This window comes from Astyanax mexicanus, chromosome 6 (genome assembly GCF_023375975.1).
Source record: "Astyanax mexicanus isolate ESR-SI-001 chromosome 6, AstMex3_surface, whole genome shotgun sequence".
Classification (NCBI taxonomy): domain Eukaryota; kingdom Metazoa; phylum Chordata; class Actinopteri; order Characiformes; family Acestrorhamphidae; genus Astyanax; species Astyanax mexicanus.
The window spans coordinates 27,736,115-27,760,279 of record NC_064413.1 but is presented as its reverse complement, the minus strand read 5'-3'; the positions used below and the strand labels follow the sequence as shown (position 1 = coordinate 27,760,279).

General features: G+C 38.4%; 1 protein-coding gene across 2 annotated transcripts in view; it reads right to left on the bottom strand.

The window, feature by feature from the left end:
* The window catches only part of cdkal1 (CDK5 regulatory subunit associated protein 1-like 1), a 472,290-nt gene that overhangs the window by 23,398 nt on the left and 424,727 nt on the right, over positions 1–24,165 (bottom strand). For both annotated transcript variants that reach the window (XM_022673769.2, XM_022673768.2), the window contains exon 13: positions 755–838. In XM_022673769.2, coding sequence (XP_022529490.2) covers positions 755–838 — 84 coding nt within the window. The remainder of the gene's footprint in view (positions 1–754; positions 839–24,165) is intronic.

Below are 24,165 nucleotides of genomic sequence, written 5' to 3'. Positions count from 1 at the left end.
AGGAAGCACCCCTATCAATGAAAGTGCAGTGTAGAGGGCCAGCAGCTTCAAGTTCCTTGGTGTCCACATCAGTCAGGAACTTACATGGACAGAACATGGTGAAGAAAACCCAACAGCATCTCTACTTCCTCAGAGGGCTGAGGAGGTTTGGTTTGAAACCCCGATCACCAGATTTTATCTCCCAAACATCATTGATTTAAACACCAAGCGCTCAAATCAAATCAAGCACAAACCAAAATCAATTCCCATGTGAAAATACAGTTTACAGGTTTATCTGTGGAAAGAGGGATGGTACACTGTTCAACTGTGCAGTGATGCATGCATCTCTACATATGAAACATGTAGAAATGTAAGACCTAGAAAATAACGGAAACTCATTAAAATGATCTAATAAAAACCTAAAAACTAAAAAGATGTAAGATAATAACCCAAGATTTAACTCAAAATCATCATGGATTCCCTGAATAGATGCACACCAAAGCTTTTGAAATGGCCTTTACAGTTCCTTGACCTAAAAACATAGAAAATGTTGCAAATAGACCTGTGCATGCAAGACCAATAGTATCTCAGAATGAGATGCCTGCAGTGAAAATAGAGACTACTGTATATACTGTAGCTTTTCAATACTGACTGAATAAATGTTTGCATGGCTTCTGTTATGTATCATGGTCTTCCAGTTTGATAATAGACTGTGATATTCCATCTGTTAGATGCAACATCTTCTTAGAAACAAAGAAAACAATTATGGACTCACCTGTTCATAGAATTTGTTGTGAGCGACGTAGTACTGTGCATCGAATGACTCCTCCGTGACCAACACATGCTGTCTTTCACCAATCTGTGACAAAAGAGGAGAAAGAGAGATAGATTAAGAATGATCTACAATCTTAAACAACAGGTAGCTGTCTTGTATACACGTATTAACAGTCCAATTAATTAGAAACCTCTAACTTACTCATGTATTAAAGCCACTTTGAGTTCTACTCAAACCTTATACTAAAGGGCCCCTTTAAATGTGTACACAGCCATTTCTGTGGAAATACTACAAACTAACTTTTGGCAGCATTGAAAGCAATAAAACTGAAGAAGAAAAGCAAAATAAAGTTGTACCACCAACACAAGCAGAAAAAAAGACAAAGCACATGCTAGAGACTCTTGGTTGGATTAATTTCTATTTTTTAACAACACTGATCCTGTACTAACAGTACTTACTGACTAAGGGCGTTTTCACAGCTCTAGTTCGTTTCTCTGGTCCGAATCAGTTAATGAGTTCGTTTACTTGGAGCGTTTTCTCGCTCTGTTCGGTCTGGTTTCACATAAAGGTAAACGCACCAAAATGCGCATCAATAAACCACGCAAGTGTCCTCTGATTGGTCAGAGCTGTCTGACACGGGAGTACGTTATATATATATACGAAAAAAGTAAATACAGCGAGAAGATTTTGTGTTCCAGTGCAAATATCTGTGCTTTAACACTGAACGCTGAAACGCTGCACTTTCAAACACAGTTTCTACGCGCAGCGCAGATTTATACATAATAAACAGAGTCACGCGGCTGTGAGCAGTGAATGCAGCGCAGACGGCGCGAGCATGGACACAGTGTTTGTTCACAGCTGTGGTAATTAGCGTTATCTGGCTAATATATCAGTTTAAACTGTGCTTGCTTTATCAGCAGTTTAGCTCAAATAAATGGCTTATATTTAATAGCTGGATCCGATTAAGACCGGATCACGTTCTCACCAAAAGCGAACCGCTCCAGAGTTCGTTTGGTACCGGACCGAGACCACCTCCTCTAGCTGGTACCGGTCCGGTTCTTTTGATCCGCACCCGAGTGCGATTACTGTTTTTACACCTGCTCAATCGAACCGCACTAAAGTTACAAACGGACCAGAGTTTGTTTTAACCGGACCAAATAGTGCTGGTGTGAAAACGCCCTAAAAGTAAGTACTAAGTATAATCCTACAGTAAAACACTTTAATATTATTCAAAACAAGTAAACATATAATCAAATGCAACCCTGAAACATCTGAAGTAAAAAGTCCTGAAGTAAAGCAGAAACTGAACAGTGTGACTTTGATTTTGCTGTCTCAACAGGGTCTGATTTATCCGGCACTGCTGTCGTGCCTGTGTGTTTGTTTACTAGCATGGATATGATGTTAGCATTAGCTACTTTCATTATTTTTTTTATTTGAAAGGCTAATTACTTAATCTCCATTCATACGAATGCCCCCCATCACTAGAAACATCCCGAGGGTGGGAAGGGTGAAGACTAGCACATTTTAAACTACAGCTGATGTATCAATATGCAGTTAACAGAGGAAAGCACAGCACTTTAGCTCTGATACAACAGCTAACAGACGCTGACCAGCATCACACTGCGAACGAGCTCAACCCTGAGAAAGCTTAGCCAATTGTGCCATAGCCAAGAATCCAGCTCCAGTGATCCTCAGAGGTGTGTTTAAAAAAAAAAACACTGATATATTGCAGTACCATAATTGTATGTTTTGCAATACTGTATTTTTCCCCCATTTTCTACCCAATTTACACAGCCAATTATCCAACCCACTCATTAGGACTCCCTCTATCACTAGTGATGCTCCAACACCAGGAGGGTGAAGACTAGCTCATGCCTCCTCAGACACATGTGAAGTCAGACTCTGCCTCTTTTCGATCTAATGCTGATGCAGCGTTGCCGAGTAGCATCACAACGCATTTGGAGGAAAGTGCAGCGACTCGGTTCTGATACATCAGCTCACAGATGCCTCGTGCGTATGGACATCACCCTTCGGAGTGATGTGGGGAGAAAGCGCCATCTACACACCCAGAGAGAGCAAGGCCAATTGTTCTCTCTCGGGGCTCCGGTAGCTGAGAGCAAGCTACATGAACAGGATTCGAATCGGCGATCTCCTGATCATAGTGGCAGCGCTTAGCCCACTGAACTTCTCAGAGCCTTAAAGGTAACATCATAAAACTTAAGTTTAAATGTTAAATGAGAAAAATGTTTACAGCTTTACCCGATATTGAGTCACAACCCCTGTATAAGTATTGTATCGTCAAATTCTTGCCAACACACAGTCCTACAACCGAGTTGCACTGTTTTACCTTCAAAAGAAAGTGAACTAAAATAAAGTAAAATAAGGAGCCCTGACCACAGAATAACTCAAAAACTGCACTTAACACAAAATGAACTTTACCTTTATTCCATCTGCTAAACCTGAGGTTTCAACACAGTTTATTGAAATCTGAGCTTCTTTCACTGCGTTCACCTCTACCCTGAACAAGTGCATTATATTCAGCTTGCAGCTTGTTCTTAAAGCCTGCCTGTAGGTCAGGAAAGCACATTTTTGTTTTATATCAGCTTGTAAAATGTGGCATTTATGTGCATGGTTGAAATCCAAATTAGATTTGTGTCTTTTATACTTTCCTTTTTATTACAAATGGTCTCAGGAAGGGAGAGAGAGAAAGCATGAACAAATAAGTTTCACATCATTAACATGTGTTAATTTGAGAGACAGAGAGGAAAAAAAAGAAAGAGGCAGGAGAACATGTCCAGGCTGGCGCTACTCTGATTATTCAAATCAGCGATGAAGAAAAGAAAAAAAGAAAAGGGCGCAGGAAAAGCGACCGATGCGTCCGATTCCATTCCCTTACTATAATACTATCTGTAAGTGTTTTTTATACAATCAAAACATTATGTCCTCTCTGACGAGCCAATTAATGGTGCGACTTATGAGGGGGCGCAGAAAAAAACACGGTTGGCATGGAAACTAAATTCTGTTGGAGATGATGTATTGTTGGCTGTCCATTAGATTTCAGGAGCGAGCGGCACACCAGTGTTGACTGTGAAGGAGGTATAAAAAAAAAAAAAAATCAAAATAATAATAATAAAAACAGCAAAATGAAGGCACTTAGGTTCTTTAAAAACAGGAAAGAGGACTCTTGCAAAAAAAATCACAAACCAGCTCTTTGCTGCTTGTTGTTTTTATTACACACACAAAAAGAGCTTTAATAAGAGACCCAGACCTCGCATGCAGAATGAGAGGCCTGTGTGCAGCAGCATCAGCATGAAAGAGAGAAAGAGAGAGAAAGATAAGAGGAGTATTTAAAAAATGCAAATTGTTCCAGCTCTATTTGCAGACTGAAAGAAAGCAAGGCCCATTGAAATGATATTTAATGTAATGTGCCTGCTTTTGCCTGAGTTTACAGGTTCAGGAGAGCATTTCTTTCCATAATGAAGCTCTTCCTGATCTTCTTAACCCTTTACCTTCTACTTAAACATTTGCTAGAGCACATCTTATGCTAGAGTCCCCATAACTTATTAAAGAAGGTGTGGAACTTAGCTCAACCTTAGCTTAGCCAATCAGCAGAGAGTCTTGCAGTGGTTTGCCTTTTCATTTTTCATAGATTACTCAATGTGTTGATTGCTTTTAGTGAAACATATAGAGGCAGTTTCCTAAACAGGGATTAAGCGTAGTCTTGCACGGCAAAGCATTTTGAATAGGGTTTTTTAATTGAGGGAAGGAAGATACAGTCTACTATAAAACTCAAAGTCAGCATATAGTTTCAGGGGTTTGGAGGTTTTGATGAATGGAATTATGTTATTTTCTACAGTGGACACTTTTTATTATTATTTTTATTCTGTATTTGTGTGTTTTGTCATCCTAATTGTTTATAGAGGTGTATATATATATATATATATATATTAATCGATTTAAAAAATGAATATGATTAATCACAACAATATTCTGTGATTAATCACATTTTTTGTTTTAAGACAAGTTTGTATAGTGTATATTTTAATGTAAATGAATGAATGAATGTAAGAAATGTAAAATGCAGTCATATTTATATTAGTGATAATAGATTGGAGAGTGGAAACTTTCTATTAACTTGTTTTATTGTAAACATCTAATCTTGATTGTAAGGATTTCTGAATTAGAACTTAATTTGCTGAGTGTAAATATTGGTATTGCACACATGCTTACAATGGGGGGATGACCATTTAAATGACCTGGGTGAAATATGTAACTGCCAGTATTTGGTAATGTGTACACTAAGTGCACTGAGAACGTAGAGAACCAGTGTGTGTACGACGGATATAAACATAAATATATATATATATATATATATATATATATATATATATATATATATATATATATATATATATATATATATATATATTATCCAATATTACTTTTTTCTTGGACAGGATATTAAAGGGTTAAAGAGCTTTTCCTGTTTCTGTTTCCTCAGTTTTGATCATAAGGAATCTGGACCCATATTTATGAAAAGTCTCTGTAGTATACTGACCTAGAGTTCTGCAAAGACATCTGTTAAAAAAAAAAACCTTTTTAAAGCTTGGTAACTGAAGCCTTTAGAAACTTATTTATCAGTCATATACTACTCTAAAGTACATGTCCTTCCTCTACAGAGTGTGCAGTGTGAGCTTTGTCCAACATATGTATTTTGCCAGCTTGCCAAATTTAGTATAAAATTTATATGACAAATATTGTATCAAAGAGCCTGAACTTAAAGGTCTTCTTTCAGGGGTATGTTAGGTTGATATAAGTGGCTCAATAAGAGGGACCAAATGTCTTTGATTACAGGAAGTGATTTTACACCCGGGACATACTTGCCTGTCTACATTTGAATTCTCACCATTCATACTGTTTGTGACATTGATTTAATAGAAAAAGTAGTAACAGTAATTCCACTCAAGAAGTATAACTGATTTCACAGCAGTGGCTATAATGGGTCTCTTTAAAAAAACATGTAAACTAATGAAACCAAGAATGACATTATTCATTTATTTAAGTAACAGTCCAAAAACAGGCAAAAACGCAGCAGTAATGCCCCCAAAAATCCCCAAATTTTAAGGATATTTCATAGGGAACATGAATTTACCACCAGTAAACTAGGACCCCATTTAGACCTGGTCCCTTCATATGACTAGTATCTGGAGGGGCTTTTACACTTAACACCTGAACACACCAAGAGTGATTCGGTTTTCAAATGTGTTCACACTGCTGCAGTGTAAACACATTTAAATGCTTAGATGTGCCTCAAACAACCTTTCACATTGGTTTAATGGGATTTTTATTTGTGTATAATCCTGATACTTAAGACATAAAAGTGAGTAGGTGTAAACAGGATCTTGGAACACCAAAGAGACAGAGCAAGCTGCTTAACATCCAATAAACATTCACCCACTTTAATACTAATTATTCCCATCTTTTCAGTAGATGTCAATGACAAAGTGCAAACCTTTGTTGTAACATCCAAAAATGCAGCTTTTTATTCCTGAACTAGATAGATAAATGTTATCAAACTGACACAAGTTAATCAAAGCCATAAACTGCAACGGGTGGTTTAACTAGATACTACATCTCTCTTTCAAAGAAGTACCTCCATTCACAATGTTGATAGTCCAGTACTAGGTACAATCCCTGTCCAGGAAACCAACCCTTAGTGTTAAAAGTCTTATAAAAGCTAAATAAAAGGAGAACTGGAAAAGAACAGAGGACATTATGTCAAAACAGAACAGAAATGCTTCATTTTCAACATGTTAAATCATTCTATAAGAAACTCCAGGCATAAAAAGGGTCTATTAATCAGCAAACACATATAAAAACACACCTGCACTTCAACAGCTTTTGCTCTGTGGCTTTAGGAAAAATGGTGTTTCTTCTTCCATCAACTGTGAGGCTCTCCCCTCACAATTACAGCTGTATTGGAAATGCACTAAATTGTGCTCTTTAAAACCTCGGCTTGAAAACTTAGGAGCAATTACCATTAATGCACCGCAAATACACTTCAAGGTGCATGACCGCTTGAATTCCAAATGGGGAGCATGTCACTCTGTGTGTCTCTGTGTGTGTGTGTGTGTGTGTGTGTGTGTGTGCGTGCATGCATGTGTGTTGCTCTCAGTGAATTACAGCAACTGAATGAATCTCAAAAAGCAAGAGTCAATTTAAAGGCGACGCATTTTATATTCCAAAAAACTGTCATAAAATAAAATAAAAAAAGTGAGGCATTCTGTGAATGTGTATAAAAAAGCAGAGCAAGACAGTACTGGTTTCTTCTTGATCTTTTGCAAACAAAGACAAGACAAGCATTGTTTTTACTGGGGAAAAAAAAGAAAACTGCACTGCTGCTCTGAGAGTTCATGTGCAGGTGAGTTTTGAACAACAAGATTTGTTTCCTTTTCTCTTCCGCCTACAACACCCATTTAGAATTCATGAAGAGAAACAAAAAGAATTTTATGTTCGCAGTGCCAAACTTTCACTATTATTGTAGTATTTGAAAAGCAAGCTGTTTTCTTCTGGTTTGCTGAGTAAAGATGAAGGAGGAATGAGAATAATCCTTGGATCAGTGCAGCTTCAAAGAATTTTAAAAGTAAACAGTGAAAGATTCATTCTAATAAGCATCTTCACAAATCAAGGAATTTAATGCATTATACTGTACTGATAATGAGGTCATAAAGCATCACTACAAAGTGGTTTAACTAGAACAGTTAGATCTCATTAAGAACACCACTCATAATTTCAGGAATTATTTATTACTATCTATGTCTGTGTACAAAAGTACAAAAACAAAAGAATTCCTTTTAAATGGCATCAGGCATTAAAAGAAAAATTACAAGAAATGAGAGTTATTGTGGGTAAGGTGAACTGGAAGTGGTAAGGTGTATGTGGGCGGGGTGTATGTGGGCGGGGTGTATATGGGCGGGTCAGGGTGGGGTATATGTGGGCGGGTCAGGGTGGGGTGGATGTGGGCGGGGCATGGTGGGGTGGATGTGAGCGGGGCATGGTGGGGTGGTTGTGGGCAGGGCATGGTGGGGTGGTTGTAGGCGGAGCATGGTGGGGTGGATGTGGACGGGGCATCTGTTATCTACAAAACTTTTAATAAAAATTTAATTAAAATTAAAAAAAATTTAAGACAATGCAATTTCCTTAACAGAACATCTTATTTTGGTGACTACAAGCATCATAAATTGGAGATGAGTCTGATCTATTACTATATCAGGTCATTTAAGTCATCCACTCATCAATTACGATCCTCTTGCTGATCCAGTCCGTAGTTTGCACTGGACTTTAAACTCACTGTAACGTAACATAACAGAACTTTAGAGACGTCACTTATTCCATTCCACATCTTACCATTATCTATGTAGCCAAATGCCAGCCTGCTAAATAATTAAAGATCTGTTTATCTTACAATACTACTAACTAAACAAACAAAAAAAAAACTCAATACACTTCCAGCAGACAAAAGCAGATTAAAAGGATTACAGAGAAGATGCTCCAATTTAATACACTCAATGACCCACCACTACCTGTGGCAGAAAAACATAAATAAATCAGATTTCACAGCCAATTGGCTGCCATATATACAATATACAATTAAATGGAATGCCCATTAATGTGATGCATCTGTGTATTTATTTGTCGCTTTTCTAATAACACATAATGTGTGGTCAATTTCAGCCTCATGATTTAACCTTTAGCTTTAGCCTCAGCATTTGTATTGACGGCTGTGTATTGGAATCCAATCATAACTGGAAAAAATGTATACTGGCCCATTACAATCATATATAGGGAAAAGTATTGCTTAATGGTAAATCATCTGAGTTTACTGAAAGTGTACTCAAAAATAATAAAGATAATAAAGGTTCACACCCATATAATCTCATCAGCTCATCAACTGCCATGTTTAGCAGATGTGTTTAAGTAGGGAATTCTCTGCATAGTTCTGGACACTAGTTCTCCAGGAAAAAAAAAAAATCAGAAGAACTTGATTATACAGTGTATAAAAGAACAGAAGCAAGTCTGCTTAAGATTTTTTTTATTATCTTTATGATCTTTGCCTATTGCCACCAATATGTTTAGCAACAACAGCTTTCGCTAGCTCTGGTGCAAAACGAATGAAAAAGGAACTCACTCTGGCTGATCAGCTACGTTAATGGGTAAGATAAGGGGTTAATAATAAAAAAAAAAGTCAATGCTTTTCTGCTGGCGGAAGGAGACTCCACAGACGTTCCTCCTCAAAGTGAAAGGAAGAGTTTCTCAGCCCGCTCGCCTTCGGGCTGACTGGAGGACATTCTTAACGTTCAAAGCTTGCGGACAGGTGTACCGAGCAATCAAAGACAGGCCTCCTCCAGCTCCAGATCATGTTGGAAAGGAAACGAGAACATGATTGTCACTGCAAAAGAAAAGTAAGGTGGGGGAGAAGAATCTGAAGCTGCTTTCTGTACAGGAGGCCGTGATTTATTGGAGCGAGGCCGAATCAGTATGAGCCCGTGAAGCCCGCCGCCCCTCTGAGCTCGAGGGGAGGGCCGCCGCCTTGCTTTGGCCTTTGATTTTCCCCTCATCAACTTTTGAACAGGAACGTGTGGCCGCGGATCCAAAGCCCGAGCGCTGGCGAATTCATCCAGCATCACGCGGAGATGTGAGGGGAAAGCGTGTAGAAAGAGAGGAAAACTGGGGGAAAAACACGCTCGCTACACTGTAAACCCCCTCTCTGTGCTGAAACATACATCTGAGCCGACCGGGAAAGGCCTCAGGAGACCACCAACACTGCCGCTGCTGCCAAATAGATGGCTAGATTAAAGGCGTACTTCATGCAAAAAGAACCAACAGTGCTAATAATTCATGGAAACTTGAAAGGACTAAGTTAGCATTGAGCAAATGCTACCATGCTAACTGGTCCCCATTAGGTTTCATTTGGGTGAAAGAACACGCTTATCAAATTTTTTTTTTTCACTAAAGCAATTGCAGGCAATAACAAAAACCTGTATTTCCATGACATTAATTCAATTTAAATAACAAGGCCTCACATCATACTTCATGAGGTCTGAGTTCACTGGCATTGTTTAAAGTGACCATGCATAAATCTCTCTGATGAGAGTGAGTTGAGTAATTGCACTGAGCATGTTCTGACATCTCCATGTTCGCAGTAGTATCAGTATCAGCACCATTAGCAGCACCAGAGTTGCTCAGGTAATAAGCGAGAAACCTATTAGACAACTTTTTTTAGAATAAATATTTTTAGCTTTTTTTAGCTACTAATACTATTGCCTTCAGGTTGTAAGAAAAAAATATATATACAGTATTGAGCAAATGTTTTAGGTACCTGTGGGAATTTTAGTAAAGAATAAGTGTCTTTTCTGTGAAGCAAGTGTTTATTAGCTCAGTAAAACACTAGCATTACAATAAATACAAACAGCACTGTTTTCTTTAAAACATCTCCTAATCTCTCCTCATCTGAGTTTAATAGAGTCATCATATCTACACCTGGTTTGTAAATTGGTAAAGTGGTAAATCAGGGGAGCTGCTGACGAAACTGTACATAAACACAGGCTGGCTGAGAGCATTCAGGAGAAATGTGGAACTACACTTTGTTCTTCAGTTCGGCTCACAGGATATCACATACTTATAGTTAAAAATGAGAATTCCTTGTTATGTTTTACTGTATGTATGTTTATTTGCATCTGTTCAAATCATATGTGGCGTTTTTTTTAGGTAACATCACTCATATTGCTGTATGATATATATACAATATAATATATAAATATATAATCACTCATATATTTATCTAAATGGATTAGTGTAATTTGCTTTGGTGCCTAAAACTTTTGCATAGTACAGTATATTAAGGACTGTTGCTTTAAATGCAATCATGCTATATAATCATAATTAAGTTTCATTAACTCCAAGCCACATCAGTATGTTTGTTATTTTTTGCCATCTACTATACTGTAAACTGCTATACTGTGTAGATGCTGCAGAGATACTCCAGCACCGCTTCGGCTCTGGGCCAGGCAGACCACATTGCCTCTTAATTGACAGTAAAGCAGGCCGACGGATTACGGGCGGCATCAACAAACACAGCAGCAAATATGGAGGAAGGATTACACCACGCTGCGGGATCCACAGCCTAGCGGCGGCTGAGTCCACAGCGGCGGACGGGACAGCGATCGGATTGGCAGCTCGTGAAGGATCTCCGCTAAAGCCGCGCTGAGTGAAAACAAATGCGAGGCGGGCTGGATCTGAACCAGCGCTGAAATAATAATTACACAAGTCCAGTCCAAACAATCCTGCTAATCTACAGGGCTTTAGAGAGCGGAAGACAAAGACTGGAATATTCCGATCGTACGCAGACAAGCTTTGCACAAGACAAAGAAAATACGAAGCTCTACAGTGCTGCGTTTTCCCTTCGTTTTCTTCTGCTTTTTTTTTTTTTAAGGAGCGGACGTGCCGTTAAGCACTCTTATCGAGAGCGAGCGATGATTCCTGCTGGAGTCGGAGCCAAATCCTCCGTTCTTAGCTGGTGTCAGAGGAGCTCCATCACCCCCGACCCACGCACCCTGCAGAGATCCTCGGGATAATGCACCTAATTGAAAATAAATCTGAATGCTCAGGATTAAAAATAAATAAATAAATAAAACAGCAGCAACAATTTGCTAACATGTAGGCACTTCATTACCCACTTCTGCTCTTTATACACTAAGTTACACCTTAACCAGAGAAGCTGGCAAGTTTTTTTTTGCTTGTGTAATCACTTTGGCACAAGCACAAACCTTGTCTCGAATTTCTATAGTTCTAAAGTTTAGGTCTGATTCCTTCATCTGCGGCATTCAGTCTTCAGCACAGTGATAGAAGCACACAACTGCTAACCAGGATGTGTTGTTCTAATCTGTCTACAGCCATGTTTTTGTCCAATCCACTGACACTTCTGGCTATTAAAGCAACAAAAGCAAAAATCCTCACAACAGATGGCTGCTGCTGATGCCCACTGTTTCTGTCAATATTTACATACAGTGCTACAAATGGTTCTTTAAGTGATGTTATAGAGGAAAAAAAATAATTTTGGTTCAATTAAAACATACATACATATGTGCTGTTTAGTTTATAAGAAAATCAACTTCTTTCAAAGATCAAACACTTTTGCAACATTCAGATCAAAAGTAGGTCTCAAAACATGTTCTTCAGTCTGTTTAATTTTGATTTTACTGCACTTGAGAGAGAGGACTAAAAGACTTTGCTACATCCTGTTATCACCTACGTGGGGTTCATCCCACTATAATTGAAGTTTATAGATTTGTAAAAGAAAGTGCATCAGCAAGCAGTATGTTGTGAATCTGTGTCTATGTGTTGTGCCAAATTTAACCTCCCTTACCAGGGGTGTCGCCTGGCGTGGGCTTCCGGGGCTTTAGTCCCGAATAATTATCCAGTACCCCCGAATCATTTCACTTAGATCAGCTGTACCATATACATATATAAATCCCTATGAGCTGTACTATTAATGAGGAGACTGTGTCAATGGGAAAATGTGTTTTTGTACTTTGGTGCATGGACATTCACAATATGTAAATCAATCAATCAATAATAATACCGCCCCCCTATTGAAGTCCAATCATTTGTGACTTATTGCTGCTGCAGTGCAATAAACTCCAATCAGCTCTTTCTCTTTCTCCTGTCTCTAAACCCATACATCACCCAGTGCACCTCCCAAACTTCCCCTTCCAATTTATTTATTTTTTTAAGCATTTTCCAAATTTGAGCTCAGGGAGAAGTCAGCTAATATCAGGGGGTTTTGTTTCTCTTTTAAGGCCCATTATAGTTCCTTAGTTTTTACAGGTGTATAGCGTATTTTGTTTGTTTTGAGGTTTTTCAACATCTTGATCCAGTTTAAAGAAAAGAACATAATGATTAAAGCGTGATGTGTGCACAGTGCTGGTGTGCTTGGTGGCCTTTAAACTTCTATTACTTGTAGTGACCTGAGTCTTATGATATAAAAACTTCTTTTTATATATAAAAAAAACAAAGCAAGTCTTGCTACAGAAAGCACCCTTGCACCCATTTCCATTTCCATTTCCAGAAAGCCGGATATTTTGAGAAATGGAGGATAAGAGGCGCTAAACGTTATGGAGTGTTTGTTCACAGGAAAATGTATGGAGCCTGCAGCAGCATAATGGGAGCACCCAACACTAAAGGGTCTCTTCTTTTAAGAATTCACCTTACTGCACTTCAGTCATGTGAAGGAAGGAGCTCAGCGCCCTCTTCAGACATGACGGCATGCCGTTCGAGATGCTTACGATACTCGAGAACGGAAATCGCTGGATGATCTGGATGATATTTTATGATTTGTTCCCTGCTGTTACCTTGACAACTATCAAAAAAAGTAATGAAGGTGTTAATGTATTAAAATAACAATGAAGACGAAGCCGAAGATGAGGAGGGCTTTACTAGGTAGTGAAAATATATGACCACAAGACAATTAGGCAAAACTACTACTAAGTTTGGAATAGATAGATAGATTAATGAACAGATCGACAGATTGACTGACAGAGATATTAACCTATTTAAACTGTTTGTATCCAGTTGCAGCATCAGAAGATGAGCAGACTTTAAGATAAACCAGGGCAGCTGAAGTATTCACACAGGGTGAGTAACATAAGGAATCAAATTAGGGGCACACACTCGCTCTGTCACCCGGCATGGGGTGAGGAACAGGGGAGGGAGGGAGGGAGGGAGGGATGGCGAGAGGGGGGGGAAGAGAAAGAGAGAGAGAGAGAGAGAGCGATTAGATAGAACATAAATGTGGTCCGGCTCTAATAGTGCATGATTAGCATAACAAAGGAGAGGCAGCACTCCAGTCTCTCACCACTGGGCACCCAGTCTCATTAAGAACAGCTGAATAACAATTACCCAGCCCTGTGTGTGTATTAGTGTTTGAGAGAGAGTGAGTGTGTGTGTGTGTGTGTGTGTGTCTGAGTTGGGGGGTCTGAGTATATGTATGTGCGATTGAAGGAATATGTCTGTGTGTGTGTCTTAAAAAGAAAGGAAATTTGTGTCCCTGTGTATGTGTAGTTAAAATGTGTGTGTGTGTGTGTGTGTGTGTGTGTGTGTGTAAAGTGCATGTGTGTGTGTGTGCTGCCTTAATGGTTTCTGGGCTCTCTCTCTTTCTCTCTTTTCACTCTGCTGTTAATTCACACATTCACTACCCCATGCCAGGGCACACACAGTTCGACAAGCATTTGTGCACCTGCATCTAATGCGCGTGCACACACACATACACACACACAAACACACACACACACACGCTCGCACACTCACATCCCCTGGCTCTAGGTTGGGAAAATGATCACTTTCATTATTTACAATTACTCGCTCGCCAGCCCAAATCACAACCAAGCAACACAAATTACACGACTTAGAATAATACCATTACTGATGGATATTATGAGGCTCATATCGACCACACAGCTGCAGCCACTACACACACAAATAGAGGCCCTCATTATCACACCCAAAAGCCATACATCACGTCTCTCTTGTATTTACACAAAGACACCCTTTCCCAACCAAAACTCCACTAATCTCCTCTTTCTGAGAGCTGATCTGTGTGTAATCACATGCACAACCAGCCTCCATTTCAGCACTTTACAGTACCAGTCCACTGCGTGAACACCTGACTGAACTGGTGTTTTTTAGAATCTTAAACTGTGTTTACACTTGTAGTTCAGTTCGCTTGATTCAGATTATGTATATGTTTAGTCATATGCTTAAAGCAAAACTTGTTGGACTGATTTGAGATTTTATCACATATTTAGAGGCAACAACTGTTGATAACTACATTATCAACTTGTCATACAATAAACTGACACGAGCTCAATATCATACCTTCAGTTATTAGATTAAAGTTACTTATCCAAGTCACTGTGTGTTACTTTTGTGTTATTTTCTTAGTAAAACATGTTGTAGCGTTTCCGGCTGGTTGTGTTGAAAGGACAGACGAGAAAACGTTTACAGTCGTTGTTTTATTGCTGGAACTGTCGGCCACAAGCGTGCTGAAATAACAACAGGTTAGTGAGATAACAAGCTAACAGTCAACAAGTCACTGTGCGTTACATTTTTCATCATTTTTCTTAATAAAAAGATATTGTAGAGTCCAGCTGGTTATGTTTAAAGAAAAAAAACTAAACAAAAAAAAAACATTTACTGTCATCGATGTATTGCTGAAACTGTCGATCACAACCACGGCAAAATAACAACAGGCTAGTGAGCTAACAAGCTAACAGGCTAACACTAGCATGGGCTCCGTGCTCGCTCCACCTCACACACACAAACACAGACCCTGCACTCTGTCCACCTTTCACACAAATACAGTGAGTCTCTCTCTCTTTAACTCCACCTCTCTTCACCTCACACAATAAAACATTTAGATCTTCATTAGAAGTTTATTAATTTTGTATTAAGTAAACTGGCGTGTTTGTGTAAACTGGAATAGAAGTGTGTGATTTGGAACACAAAACAGAGGAGTGTTTTTAAAAAAGAAAGCTGTCACTTTTCAGTTTTAACAGAGACAGATTTCTAAATAAAAGGCTGTAGCTGCTGTAAACGGTTAAAGTAGCTACAGTTACATACAGCAGGTACATAACCAATCATTATGAGAAGTAAAAAAAAAAATAATCATATAAAATATTTCAAAGAAACTATGAGATTGCAATACTACACAATACATTAAATACAGTTTTAAGCATTTTATACAAGATTTAAATAATATTTTTTTTTTTATTAGTTTTCCCAAAAAGCTCATAGTCTACTATCCAAAACAACATAAAAATAGTTTAACAAGCTACAGCTCTGATATTATGCTCAGACACTGGAGGCACACTTATTATAAGATAATTCATAAACAGGTACAACATAAGATCTCGAAAAGAAGCAACACAACATTTTACCTGAAATGAAACTGAAAGGCTGTTCTTTATATCTGGCTTAATAAAAGCCACTACCAACAAACTCAACCACTATTCAGATTCCCCAGAATGTTTCTTCTAAGAAGCAGCTATTTTGAAGAGTGTAGAACATTATTTAATCCAAATGTTCACAAAACACAATTCTACTGGCAATGTCACTGTATTGTGCTATCAACGGCACATACTGGCCTTGCGAATGCGAAGTGCAATGAAAGAGACACTTGAGCTGTGTGAAAAGGTGTTTGCCCTTGGATATGTCCTAATCAAAAAACCTCAGTCTAAAACCTACTGAAATAGTTTTGTAGTGAAATGTACAAAGGTGTTGGGCTATAGACGGTCTGATCAGTGAACTTGGGGCAGATTCCAATTGTGTTTCAGTGTGACTGACAATAGCCAATACCAGGTATACTGGGCTGAGTGGTGTACTCTTAAGAGTGGTATCTGGTTAGTTGTAATAAAAAAAAGTCTTAAAAGCAGAGTAAAGCCCTATCTGGACAGGATTAGTTTCTCAGGGGTAATTTCCCCTGGGGTAATTTTCTCTTTTTTTCTGGGGCTCCTCTGGGATTTTATTCCAGTCCGGATTGACCATGTATGTGTTTTTTCTCAGATGTCCTCTGAGAAAACTACAGGCTGAACGACCTATTGTATTTCACTACAGTCCTACAGTAAAGTTAGTCCCATCTGGATCTACATCTGTGAGTTTCGTCACCTCCTGTTTAGTAAAATAGCTATTTGTCCACTGCTACACACATTTGGGTACTTTGGGTGCGCATTTCCATGGAGATCCACGTAAACACAACAGCAAATGGAAAAGGGGGGGAAGGGGGTGGTCCTAACGTTATATCACTTGACTGAGAAAGCCAAAAAAAATCTCCTGCTTTTTCAATTGCAGTCTGGATGCAAGAGTTTTATCACTGAGTAGAAGTAATTTTTCACAGACGTTCCCCTGAGAAACTTATCCCGTCCGGACAGTGCTTAACACTGCAAAGAAGCAGGGGGGGATCTCTGGATCGTATGATCTGACCAGATCCGTTTAATTATTGCCAATTTGCATATTTTGGCTCAAGAATGGTGAACAGATGCATAGCCAATTGATCCTTCCCATCAATAATCGGGACACCTGCTCATTCAATGTTTGTACCAACATCATAGTACATTATAAGGTATTATAAATGATGGTGTATCTTGCTTTTGTTGGTGTATTTTGCTTATTGTCTCTACTGTCAAGGATATATATATATATATACACACAAGTTACTGAACCCTAACTGATGCAGTGAGTAAAACAACATTTGTTAAACAACAGAGGCCGTGGAAAAGATGTTCATCAGAGAAAGCAGAGAAATTAATTAAGAAGATAATAAAATCAGGTTAAGAAGAAACTAATAAAATCTGCCCAACGCATTATTAAAAACTACAGGGACAGTGGGAAACGCTTATTTTTGAAGAGGAAATGTGGTCATTAAAAATATTGAATAATAAAGAACATTTTCACACACACAATGCAAAGGAAACCCATGGAATGGGGACTAAACAGTTGTGTAGCCTTAAGAAAAACACTTATCAGTGATGCTCATTGGCAAAAAAAACAGTTTTAATTTGCTAGGGAGCATAAAGATTAGACTCTGGAGCAATGGTCCAGATTTACCATGTTCCCTATAGAACTAAACCAATGAAGTCATATCTCTTTCCTGCTTCATTATTTGCTTCAACAAAGACCTTTCCCCCAATTCCACTAAATGTTGCACATAGAGAAAAAGTGCAAGAGAGAAAAAAGGTGAGAGAGAAAACTAGGGAATAGAAACTGTCAGTCAAACAGTCAAACTCTAAGTACGTGAATCCAGCAGCATCCAGCTCTTAATTCTCCTCTAAGACAGCGCTCGAGTACGGCTTACTCCGGAGAGCGGCCCTCTTCTCCCTTTCCTCTTCACTTCTGTTCATCTTCTTTCTCAGGGGAACCTAATGACACTTTAGTGCCTCATATGCAGCGAGTGACAGATGCACTCTCCGTTTTGTTCCTCTCTCACTGTGTGTCTCTTTCTCCCTCGCTCCATTATCGCTGAAGTGGGACAGCTCTGACACAGCGCTCGCTCGCAACAATGACAAAACTACTTCGTCACCGATGACAAACAACACAACAGGCATCAGAGTCCATTCGCCTGCTGTCCTTTCACTTTCAGACACTGCCGGCTATTTAGCGGCCCTTGTTCTTGTACTGTGTGAGGCAGACACCAAAAAAACAATCAAAAAAAAAAAAAAAACACATTACACACAAATGTCAAATTTCAGGCACTCGCTGACCCTGGAAATCTGCCTGCTGGTGATACTGCTGCACACTGAACATTGTGAGTTCCAAAAGAAAAAAATAAATATATATACAATGTATTTCATACACAGTATAATTATTATAGAGGAGCAGAAGAAATGAAAAAACAGGGATGTGTCCTAATTATGTTTTTTTTTGTCTGCCAAACAATTAATATACGATTAGAGTACCTTAATAACGGCTGTTGGTTGATTTGATTTAATCTGTAAAGCAATCTGTGTGTTTCTATAAATAATACAGCCCAACTACTCAGGTATATTTGTTTGTTTGTGTTTTGTGCCACATTAGCAACATATTGGCCATTTTATGGCATCGACAATGTTTGTGACTTTCAAAAAATTAGGATGTATTTTAGCTGGTGAATTTTTTTCCAAACAGTTCTTTTATATTTGTAACCCTATAAAAGTTAGTTCTAGTGGTTAAAAGTGCAAGGCAGTGTACTAAGATGTGTTTAATAGTTTAATATCACAGAATTAGCAGGCTAGAGCCTGTTCGCCAATCAGGAGGCGGCAGTGGGTCAACTACTCATGTAAGATGTGTTGTTAATTAACACTAATTAAAAACTAGTAAATCACTGTATTTTTAGGGAACATTTCATATAACTGGGTATTTTAAACAGATTTTTTTGGTTTGGTATCAATTGTTGAATGACTGTTCTAAACTATATACTGTGTGTTTAACATTTTATAATCCAGTCTAACTGACCTCTACTTGACCATACAGCTCTAACTTCTTTAAAAACACTACATTAACATTCTTCATTTGGTGCTTAATGGACTTTTAATTCTAGAAAGAAGCCTAGTTCTTCTACTTGCAGAACAAAGTATTTCCATGACAGTTTAATTAAATCAGGTGTAATTCAAGAGTAGACACAGTGTGGGAAATGGATCCAATAGAACAAAATATCTTTATCAATGCACAAGCACACTGAGCGATATCTGCAACATGGGCAACAAAGCCATAAAAAGAAAAGAGAAAAAAACGTTTATGATTTTTTTTTGTATGTGATTTAGAGTACAGCTTTTTTTCTGACATTTTAAAACTTAAACTGGCTTAACTCTTGTTCTGTGTACTGTTTTTTTTTTTTTTTTTTTTTACAGTATCACATTTACAACCTGGCTCTGACCTAAAGATAAGCTGAAGTAGCCTTTTACTCAAACTTTCAGTTCCACCTTAAATACTGCAGTAGTTAGAAATGTACACAATATTACTGCTGCACTAGTTAAGGTGGAACGAAGAGTTAGAATTAGAAGCTTCTTCTTCTGCCTTGTTTTTTGGCTGCAAACTGGTAACTTCACTGACCTGCGCTAAAATAAGGCTCTTTTTATCGATGCGTTTCTATCAATGAAATAAGGTCACATTCGAACACTGTCTATAGTAGTTTTCAAAGAAGTTCCGTATTGCAACAGCTGAGAATCATATATGTTAAAGAAGCCTACAGAGCATCAGGTGTTTTGCTACGCCAACAATACTAAGCGTATAGTAACTGAATTGGAACTTTAAAAGCTGATGCCTGATCAGCCTTGACCCTCAATCCACTGGGTCGGATTGGAATATATGTACCTATGAACAATCCACCCGGTCTGCTGAGGTGCTTCTTCAAGGTCTTTGAGATCTTTGTTATTTTATGAATAAAGGAGCTTAAAAAAGTTCTACAGATGGTTTAAGAAGAAGCCAGAATTTGAATTCTGTTGCTGTTGTTTCTCAAGAAGAGGACCTAAAATGTAGCAGTCCCAGTAAAGCCATCGTGTGGCTGGGAAATACAAATCTGGGAAATCCATCAATCACAGAGACAAGTGAAACATTATGGGTAAAGTCAACAGGGTTATTGTTAACAAGCAGGAACTCAAGGCTTTGATTGTTTCATTAGCGAATGCAGTTTTGCTGATTGCATCTTGGAGGCCAGGTAATCTGAACCGTATCGAAAGATGTATATATGTATACATAATAACAGGGTAGCGAAGAAAATTAGGGCTTGGTGTGCAATTACTGGGAATCTGTTTTCAGGCTGAAGTTTTCACAGTCAACTAAAAAGTCACCTTGAAGACTTCAGTCAATCAAATTTGAAAATCAGTTTTCTCTCCGCGCGTGGGCCGCTTAAAATATATTCAAACCGTGCGTGTACCTCTAATGAGGAATCTGTGTTATTTAATAACGTTAGCCATCAGAAACTGAGTGGGGGTTTGTGTTTTTTTTTTTTTCTCTGTGACCTGACTCTGATGATGCATTAGATACCAAGCAGATTGCTGGCACAGAAAGCCTGTTATGAGTCCAACTGAAGACATGTAAATTGGTGTCCTAAATAGGGCTTCGTCATTTGAATATTCATTGACCTCTCCTCATCTCTTCGCTTGGATTTGTTCAACTCGTTTTGCATAATTAATTCCATATCTCTCCTGTTTGTACAGTGAAATCTCTTCTGTCAGCCAGAGGACGGAGATGCGCGTGTCTGGAACAGAGTACTAATCTGGAATCAACTCTCTTCTATTCAGGCAATCCAATGTGGTAAAAACATGGAATAAGGAAACAGACTCTTGAATCAGATCAGCAGTTCTTCCACTAATGTAAAAGATATCAAGATGTCCAACACGGCAGGGACAGAGGCAGGCTGTGTGTGAGGCAGGGCAGCAGATGTGAGGGATGGAGGTGGCATATGGTTGACCAATATGAGGTGCAACAGGGGTACGCACTGAGACCTATCAGGAGTTTTCATTAAAGGTGATGAATGGCAGCTGGCTGGGCCGAGCCGCGCTTGTATCACCGTTATGTACATTGTAATGGACGTATGTGTTAGGAAATTACTTTACAAGCCTCATTAATCAATTCAGATTTTTTTTTCTCTCAGATCAGATTGGGCTATTTTGATGCTTGACATTTATAAATGTGAGTGACCTGTATCTGTCTGTAACGTGAAAAAATCTGTTCCTGAAATGGCACACAGGCACAGATTAATGAGTTTATGCCCGTCACCTCTGCAGACATATAAGTTATAAGCAGGGCCCTATGCTTTCCACAATGTGTAGAATACGGATGGAATTTGAGACTAAAAACATAGATTTAAGGACAAACAAGCAAACAAGTGGCAACAAACAAGAAAGCGATTATTAAACCAAAAAAAAGAAAAAGTCTGGGAAATTTGAACTAAAAATGAGGATAGTGAAAATCGATTTCTGGGAAAACCAAACCTTGTGTCTGTTTACATGTAAAGTTCCGTCCATAAACAAACACAACCAATCAGCATGCTGGTTTATGTCATCACATGCAAATAAAGGTTGCCTTGCTAATAAGAAAGCCCCTTCCTGATGTAGAGATCAAGTAAAGAAGTAAAAAAAAATATTTGTTGTGCATTATTAAGCCAAACGCTAGCAACCAAATGTTGGTTATGCGTTTATATTTTTTAACCAGATTTTATCAGTGATTCCGTGGTTGGTGTGGTGTAGTGGATAACACCTCCACCTGCTTGTAAGTTACCACATCATGTGGGAGACAATTCCCGGTCTGGGTGACTGAATGCTGCTCAACACCAATAAGAGTCCTTGGGCTAGACTCTACACTAACACTACATTGGCCCAACCCTGTAATAAGATAACCTGGATAAGAGCGACGGCCAAATGCTATAAGTATTAATGTAAATGTAAAACCTTCAGTTTTTATACTATTTTGGTCTCTGCCTGGACTTCAAAGCTTGGAAACGTTGCAACTTAATTTATAACTATTTAATAAACTTATTTATAAACTAGTTTTAAACTCTTAATAAAGGAGCCTTATTTCAAAGTAATACCATCATTTATTTCATAATAATTAATATTTTTTTATGATCTGTACAATGACAATAACCAGTACTTTTGGATAAGAAAAAAAGCGCTCATCCTTTATTGAGTGCAGTGTGCCTTTGTGTGTGTTTATTTGTTCTCCTACAAGAGGTCACCACAAGAGATGAAAACAGGATCAAAGCAGGGAAAAGTACACGTGAGATGTGAGGAACAGCTTGTGTACTGCTTTATTCATTTCAGCCCCTCTCAACCTGCAATATACAACAAAACACATTCACCAAACTGCCTATTCAGGCCAGGTGACCCCACTGTAATTTGTAGCCAGGCAGCTTCAGAACCAACCATCCATCAGGCTACAGCAGCAGCAGCCCTGACTGAGCAGGATTCTGGGATCTTAGAGCATTTATAAACACAAAATCTGCTTTTTGAACCTTGAGTGTGTCAGGCATGCTAAAATACTGCTCATAGATTTCGCTCAGAGCACAGAACTCATCCACTGTGCGTGAAGCTGACAAATACAGGGTGGATCAGAGAGGAGAGGTGCCAGCCTGATCAGAACCAGAAAACAAAGTATTCTTCTACGACACACTCTGATCGTTAATAATCAATCAATAAATAATCTTCATTTATTTCAACCCGCACATCAGCATAATTGACAGAAGAATATATATGACCAAGCTTGAAAAATCATCTAAATCATCCAAATGTAAATGTAAATCGTCAAACTTTACAATTGTTTGATGTTTGGAAGCCCACAGTCTTGTATTTTTTAATTAGTAAAACAGGCCTGAGACATGTTACTATGTAATTCTAATGTACTGAAACTGAAATGTGTGGAACCAATTCAGTCTTTAAACCTTTCTCGCCAATAGATAAACATAAACACATCTAAGAACTCGTCTAACAATCTGAAACAACGCAACCAAGAGGAAAATTATTATCAAAGTTTACAAGCTTGTTAAATGTTTCAGACAAGAGCTAACAAACTATAGCTCTAAAAAAAAAAGTACAAATAAATGGCACTTCAGGGGAACTGTGGAAGTAAAGACTAACAAAAAAGCTTGCATGCAAGCAGTAAAGGCAAATTGTGGGGGGTCTATCATGCTTTGGGGTTGGACTGACATCACAGGCATTAACAATACTGAACGCATAAAGCGAAAAATGCATTAAACAAAACTTAAAACTGATTGTTTTAATTTTTAAAGAGATTATTTCACATTTTTTGTCTGATTATGAACAATTGGTAAGTCTTAGTTTTGTCAAACGGTCAGGGTGTCTTGAGTACTTCAACATCTTGCAAGTGGATGATTGGTTTAACATGATTCTGCACTTAAGGCTGCCAGTATGCCAAGATTTGGCTGGCGGCTACAAAGTGTATGAGGACGGTTGCTATGAAGCAGAAAGGTGCCATTCACACGCACTCCACTTCCAAGAAGAATTCAAGCCAAAAGTCGAGTGCTTTTGGAGCTTTTGGAGGATGACACTAGCACTGCTGGCTGAGACTCTTCTGGAGAAGTACATTTGTGACTTCATGTACATTTTAAGGATTTTCTTTTTTGAGACACACATCAACATGACCATAAATTTATAAGTCCATAGCATTATACACCAATACAATGCTCTACAGAGGCTAAGGAGCCTAAGGAGCGCACTATATGAGAAGAAAATGTGGGATTTGGAATGCAACCAAAGACGCTGGCCAACTAAAACAGTGAGTCTTTATTTGACAGTGGCTAATGTTAGCTAACTGTCACACAAAGATCAACACGAATAAAAGACATACATAAACATTTATGATTTTCTTCTCTTTGTTCAGGGCTTGCTGTCGAGATTTGGTTCCTTTTAAAAGCAGGTTTGAGAAAGATTATACTATAAATGAAGCACAATCCCTCTCTGATATCTCTAATCCGTACAAGACAGTCAAAACTAATTTGGGAATCAATAGCCTTATCACTTAAAGAAACACATCCCTTCGAGTCAGTGCAAATCTTTCATTTTAAAATAATATATCTCCATAACTTCTTTAGAGGGCTCCTTCACAGCAGACAGCAATCCAATTCGTCACACTGAGAGCTCGCTTCCATTGTTTTTGATTCAGTTAATAGAATCCCGTCACAAATAAGCTTATTAAAACAAGTGCTGTTATCCTATAGGATAGAACATTGGTACACAGTGTGGAGAATATAGCCTAGAGACAATGATCAAAGAGCAGAATCACAGCAAAGCATGTCTTTGCCATCTAGACACGGTTAAACCAAGCGAAAAAAAAGCTAATAATTTCGAGCGCTTTGGGCTTATTAA